Source organism: Oryzias melastigma, linkage group LG18, assembly GCF_002922805.2.
Source record: "Oryzias melastigma strain HK-1 linkage group LG18, ASM292280v2, whole genome shotgun sequence".
Classification (NCBI taxonomy): domain Eukaryota; kingdom Metazoa; phylum Chordata; class Actinopteri; order Beloniformes; family Adrianichthyidae; genus Oryzias; species Oryzias melastigma.
This window is the reverse complement of record NC_050529.1, coordinates 2,850,220-2,857,197: the sequence shown is the minus strand read 5'-3', so window position 1 is coordinate 2,857,197 and position 6,978 is coordinate 2,850,220. Positions and strand designations below refer to the sequence as shown.

The 6,978-nt window shown below is 49.2% G+C and overlaps 1 protein-coding gene across 1 annotated transcript; it reads left to right on the top strand.

Moving 5' to 3' along the window:
* Positions 1-2,603: 2,603 nt before the first annotated feature.
* soul4 (heme-binding protein soul4) lies at positions 2,604-6,645 on the top strand (the record flags this gene model as incomplete). Its single annotated transcript, XM_024267379.1, is given in 5 exon segments — positions 2,604-2,765; positions 2,887-2,972; positions 3,812-3,953; positions 4,029-4,212; positions 6,057-6,645. Coding segments are annotated over 5 exon segments (749 nt in total), but the record flags the coding sequence as incomplete, so codon positions are not given.
* Positions 6,646-6,978: the final 333 nt, after the last annotated feature.

The following is a 6,978-nucleotide window of genomic DNA, read 5'->3' as shown; positions in this document are numbered from 1 at the left end:
AAGTTTCTATTGAGGACTAAGTAGGTCTGTGACGGATTTATAATGAAATACATTGATGATTGGGATTAATTCACAGCCAAAATTAACCCATTTTATTTCAGCAATACAAGAGATTTTGAGATTGATTTAAACAAAAGTAAAGCACAGTTTTTTTGTAATAAATATCATAAGCATAATAAGTAATGTGATTGGATTTATGAGGAGTAGAAATATCATGTTTTCTAAAGAGTCTCCAGGATTTCCAGCGAGCACGGACATGCTACCGTAAGTCTGGTATGAAACTCGCAGGATAAACCCAATGAGGGCTGATTTGACCGCGGAAACACGAACAGCGGCTCACCTGACCGCAGTTTTCCACTGGAACGGTCGTTTCTTTTATTTTGAAAAACCAGACCCCGTCCCGCGCACCGGAAGCAGAGAAGCAGCAGAGGTCATTGTGTCTCAGCCTGCGACTCCGACCCGGACCAGAACCACAAACGGAACCAGGTAAAGCAGGCTGCCTATTTCCGCACCGGATGTTCTCAAGGTTCGGTTCCGAGCCACTTTGTCTCTGCGAACACCGCCGAGGTTAGCTGCGCGCGCGGAACCTGCGCGGTTCTGCTCCGGATGGACTTTGGGGTTCTGGCGGTTCCGGCAACCATCCACGGCCTCTCGATACTAACGGAGCGGGTCCGGTCCCGGAGAACGAGCAGACTTTGTGGTTCCTAACTGATCGGAACCGAGCCGCAGTTCCGGTTGAAGGTTTTATTTATAAACAACAAACGTGAGAAGGCCGAGAGCTGAACCCATCCGTCCTACAGAACCGGAACTAGCTGCAGTTTGGTCTGAACTTAACTCTTCAGAACCTTGTGTGGTCCAATTCAATTCAGTTTTATTTATATATCCCAACATCACAAATCAATTCCCTCATTGGGGTTGAAGCAGAAACTCAAATAATATAAACGACAGTTAACAACTAAACAGACTAAATAAACGGATTATCGTCCTTAGACTCTCCCGGTAAGAAAAACTCCTAAAAACACCTGGTTCAGGAAAAAAGAAGAATTCTTAGGGATTCCCACATGAGGGAGAGATCCTACCCCAGGACGGACAGGTGACACCAGAACCCAGGTGAGCTGGGTTGGATCCAGATGAGAACAATCAGATGTTCTGTTCGGTTCTGCAGAAAATCCAGAAAAGGTTTAGCAGTTTGTTTGCTTTCATGAGAGGAAACTTCACCAAAAATTTAAGTTGTAAAGTTCTAGTCCAAGTCGTCACCAGAACCGCCAGAAGTGACGTCCTCGGGCAGCCTGAGTGAGTCCAGTTTGTGACTGAAATCATGTCCAGAACCGTCCAGAACTCAGAGAGAATTCACAAAGACGGTACAGACATTTACTCTGGAAACTCACACCAACCGGACCAGTCCTCACGAGCCGGACTGGTCCACATGAATCGGACCGGTCCACACGAATCGGAGCGGTCCACACGAATCGGACGGGTCCACACGAATCGGAGCGGTCCACACGAATTGGACGGGTCCACATGAATCGGACCGCTCCACACGAATCGGACCGGTCCACACAAATCGGACGGGTCCACATGAATCGGACCGCTCCACACGAATCGGACCGCTCCACACAAATCGGACGGGTCCACATGAATCGGACCGCTCCACACGAATCGGACTGGTCCACACGAGCCGGACCGGTCCACACGAATCGGACCGGTCCACATGAGCCGGACCGGTCCACATGAATCGGACCGGTCCACACGAATCGGACCGGTCCACACGAATCGGACCGGTCCACACGAATCGGACCGGTCCACACGAGCCGGACCGGTCCACACGAGCCGGACCGGTCCACACGAATCGGAGCGGTCCACATGAGCCGGACCGGTCCACACGAATCGGACCGGTCCACACGAATCGGACCGGTCCACATCAGGAAGAACTCTGGTTCACATTGAAGTGATCTGTTTGAAGCGGCCGTGGTGCAGTGGTAGGGCGGTCGACTCCTGATTAGAAGTGAGCGGGTTCGACTCCCACCTTGCCCGCCCATGTGTCGAAGTGTCCTTGGGCAAGACACTGAACCCCGAATTGCCTCTGGTGGGAGGTTGGCACCAGTGTTCGGCAGCGGAGCCACCACCAGTGTGTGAATGTGAATGTGAAGCGCTCGGAGGAGGGTAGAGGGCGCTATACAAGTATACGCCATTTACCATTTATTCTGATATTGAATCAGGATTTGTTTCTAATGAACCAGACTTGATCCGGATCCAGGTGGGGGGCAAAGTTCTGTGTTCCTAAAGTTTCCAAAATAAAACGTCTGCCCTGCTTTCATAATAAAAGTCCTGAACAGGAGCGGATCTCACAGGCTTTTATTTTGACAGAGTGGCGTTTCCAGAACGTTTTCCTGTTTGTTGAGTTCTGCAGTTTGATCTGCAATAAACTTAGATGGAGAGACCCCCCCCCCCCCCACACACACACACACCAACATGACATCACGTTTGTCCCTCAGCTCTCAGCCAATCAGCAGAGCAGCAGTGTTCTGACCTGAAGCAGCTCTCAGGTGAGATGAAACAGGAAGTGCCGTTTGCCTGAGTGTACCTGTCTCCTTCACCTGCAGCCATGGCTTTGATCTCGCTGGAAGACCTGGAGGCGTTGGACGACGAGGAGGTGACCGATGACATCACAGATAATCCTGAACCAATGGGTGAGGAGGACAGTGACCGGCTGCTCGCTCAGTGGCAGGCTGTGGCCAGCACTCACCATGTGGCTGTTCCTCCAGGTGAGGGGGAGGGGCTAATGCAGAACAGGAGGACTGGCAGGATGGATGACTTGCTCGGTCTGGTTACCTTGATGACATCATCATCCCCACCTGTTCAAAGTTGATCTGTTCTTGTCCACAGAAATGACTGGACCCATCCAGGAAATGACCAGGAACAGCCAGCAGAGGGAACGCCTCCCCTATGATGTCATCTCTCAGCACGAGAAGGTGAGTCCAGAACCAGACGGCCCACTCAGGAATCTGAGGAGATTTCAGCAGGAACAGGTGTGCAGGTAGACCTGGGAGTCTGCAGACAGGAGCGTCTGCGCTGCATGCTATCCTGCAGACAGGAGCGTCTGCGCTAGCGTCTGCGCTGCATGCTATCCTGCAGACAGGAGCGTCTGCGCTGCATGCTTTTGTCTGCATGAAATCTGCTCCTTTGTGCTGCAGCTTTTGCATTTACAAAACTGTTTAATGCAGAAACTCTCATAAACTCGTTATTGGATTCTAAGGAAACAGAACAGTTGAACACATTTCTTTGTCAGTCTGGGATCAATATTTATATTATAGTGGATCATGCTGGAACTTACAATACAGCTGGAAGAACCAACAGTTTATTTTGAAAAACACAAAGTAGGATATAGTTAAATAAAGACACAGAGGTCTCCTGGTTTATTATTGTTTGATGATTCTGTCAAACACAATTGTTATTCTATCAAAGACAAACATACAATCATGAAGGTTGGTCTATGATCCTAGACTCACATCTGCTAACATGTATGATAGTCTATGATCGTATTCATAATATTTCAGATCAACAGGTTTATTTAGATTGTTGGATTTTGGTTAAGAACTCCTAAACTTCCGTTTTATTCTCATATCTCAGCATCAGAATCCGTCTCGTCGTGCGAGAATCGTCCCACTCAAAGCGTTTTGTTCTTTATTTACTTTCTGGTGCAGATCTTTTGTTTTTGTTGGTTTCTGGAAATTAAAAACACAGAGACATTAGAGGTCTTTGGACAGAACCAGGACCTGAGCCGGGCTGGCTGTGTTCTCTGTGGGTCCAGATGGGGGCGCTGCAGTTCGAGGAGCGGGTCTACCCGGCCGGGCACTGGGCCTGTGTGACCCGCTCAGAGTCTCTGTACGAGCAGAGCATCTCCATGGGCTTCATGAAGCTGATGCGTTTCATCTGTAAGGAGAACTCTGCAGGTAGGCCCCGCCCACCGAGCAGCAGGTGTTTGGATACCTGTTCAGTTTAAAGGAGGCAGTTCTGGTGTCTTCCAGGCCGGTACCTGGGCATGACGGTGCCGGTGGTCAACAGCATCCGCGTGGCGGAAGACGGGCGCACCTTCCACAAAGAGGTGGAGACCGCCATGTTCCTGCCCGGCGGCCTGCAGAGCAGCCCCCCCCGGCCCTCCGACCCCGACATCGCCGTCCTCCACCGCGGTCCGATCCGAGTCATCGCCAGGTGAGACGGTGCCGCAGCATCAGGACTGACGGGATCCGTCATCAAGAAACAGGAAGTGTGGAGAACATCGCTCCATCTGAGGGTCTGGACCAGACCAGGCCCGGTTCTGTGTGATCCAGCTTCAGTCTGGATGAAGCCAGAACAAACACAACCTCCTCTGCAGTAGACACATGAATCCAGACAGGAGAGCCACAGCGCCCTCTGCAGATTCAAGTCACGAATCGAACCACGATTCTTACTGTTTAATATCATGTTTGTCTGTTTACTGGACGTATGGAAATGGAAATTATTACTAAATCACTGACATTTATACGTTTAGACCAGGAGATCCGGATCAAATCAATCAAATATACTTTATTAATCCCCGGGGGGAAATTCATTCATCGACAAAACTGATGAAAACACAAAGAAAGAAATAGTGTTTGTCGATTTGAGCTTTTGACGATCTAATCATTACATTTGGTCCATATGATAAAAATAGTTTTTTTCTGTGACAGAATCAGCAGATTCGTGTTGATGACATCCTTCAGCTGTGCAGCATGTCAGCGATTCTCACCTTCAGGATCCGCTGAAGTCATGTTTATGTTGGTTACTACATGAACACTGGAGCTAAAGCTCAGGTGTTGAAGCTCATTCATGTAATGTCAGTGAGAGGATGAAACAAAAGCTCTCGCTCGTTTTATTTTGAAAACAGGAAGCTTCACAGACATGAAGATTTGTTTACTTCTAGTTAACCCTTCCACTGTCTGGTGGGGTCCAGATGACCCCACTTTTAATGGAAACAAGCCAAGGAGAGCGGAAGGCCTGTAGTTGTTTTTCAACAACGCGTCGTACTGCGAATCAGACGGTTCATTTTTTGTAAGAAAATAATTTAAAATAAGATTAAAGTACTTTTAATGGATATAATGGTATAAGTAGGATAATGCGCTCTGAGGTGTGGATTATCAGAAATGAAAGACTTGACAGAAGTAACAGTCTGACGCGGTCAGACCTTCAACTGATGCTAACAGACATTATCCTGTACATCATTATGGATTAAAAAGGAGATTAATGTGAACAATAATGGATCTGTAATGAATCAATCAGGATTAATGCGACACCATAAATCTACCAGATAAGCCCCGCCTCCCCATCGGAGGAAACAGAAGAGCTTCAGAAACAGGAAACCGCCGCAGAAAGTATCCGTGTTGAGTCCATCAGTCTGGCTGTCGGGGAACATTCTCTAGAGAAGATGAACTTCTGCCATTTATCAGTCGTGAGACTTCATCGCTCAGTTTGATCACCAGGTCTGCCGTGGCGTTGAAGCTGCAGCCGCCGCATGAACGGGGGTCACTGCAGTGACATCATCTCTACCTGTTTTAACAAACTCTGACCGACTGGCCTCGTGGCGTTCGGCGTGCTAGGCCCACCAGCCGACCTCACACGCCGCTCATGTCGAAGGGAAGTCTGCATTCGGCTTGGTTCTGGTCCGGGTCTTTCTGGGTCAGGGTTCGGTACATTTTCCGGCATTTGGTAGTATTTCTCATGATTCCTGTCTGAAGGCGCCGTGCGCTGATCGGATGAGAACTGGACCTGCTGAGCGGGAGTGTGAACATCTGCTGCAGTTTAAACTTTTTTCACATCCAAACATTATCTGCACAAAATTCCCAGGACTTTTCTAGAACTGTACAGCTGTTATTTCTTTTAGAACTTGTCAAGGACCTGGAAATCAGGTTTTCCGTTTCCAAACTTTTCCCGGTTTTCCTGGCCGTGTCCAGCAGCTGATAGCCGGAGCAAATGTCTTCTTGCTTTGTGCGATCTTTGGCAGTGCTCTAATCCCGCCCTGCTCTCTGATTGGCCAACAGACCCTTCCTCGGGACGACCACAGAAGTGACGGTGGGCCGTCAGATCAGCCTCCTGTGGGAGGCGCTGGGCCTGGACGACCACATCCACCAGGACCACTACATGGTGGCCGTTTACGAAAACCCCGGAGTGCCTCAGCGCCGCAATGAGATCTGGTTCATCCGGAGACACCTATAGGCCCCTCCCACTGCTGCTGGAATCGTGTTCTCCCCGTCCACTCCTGGTGAACGGCTTCTGGCGCTCCGACCGGATCAGGATCCAGGAAGTCTCATCTGATCTCGTCTGAATGCTGACATCACTTCCTGTTACTGTCGTACTGCTTTATGTTGTGTTCTTAGTAATACTATGCAGGATGTGATTAAGTAGTGTGGCAGGAGGCGGTCCGTCTTTGGTCCTGCCTCCAATCTCTGCACATGCTCAGTCTGGACTGAAGGTTTGTATCTGATGGTCTGACGTCTGCAGTGATCAATCTTCACACTTCAGCCAAGAGGAACCGTTTCAGCCGGTTGATCCGCCGGGACAGACTTAAACCGGTTTGATTTAAATGATTCTGTACGTCTGCTCCAGTTTAAACCGGTTTGATTTAAACAATTCTGACCAAGTTTAAAGCAGTTTAATTTAAACAATTCTGTTCTTGTCTGGTTTATACCAGTTTGATCTAAACAAGTTTTGTCAGACGTAGTTCTATGGTAAATGGCGTATACTTGTATAGCGCTTTCTACCCTCCTTCGAGGCCCAAAGCGCTTCACAGTCACAGACCCATTCACCCATTCACACATTCACACACTGGTGGTGGCTCCGCTGCCGAACACTGGCGCCAACCTCCCACCAGAGGGAATTCGGGGTTCAGTGTCTTGCCCAAGGACACTTCGACACATGGGCGGGCAAGGCGGAGTCGAACCCGCTCACTTCTGATCAGAAGTC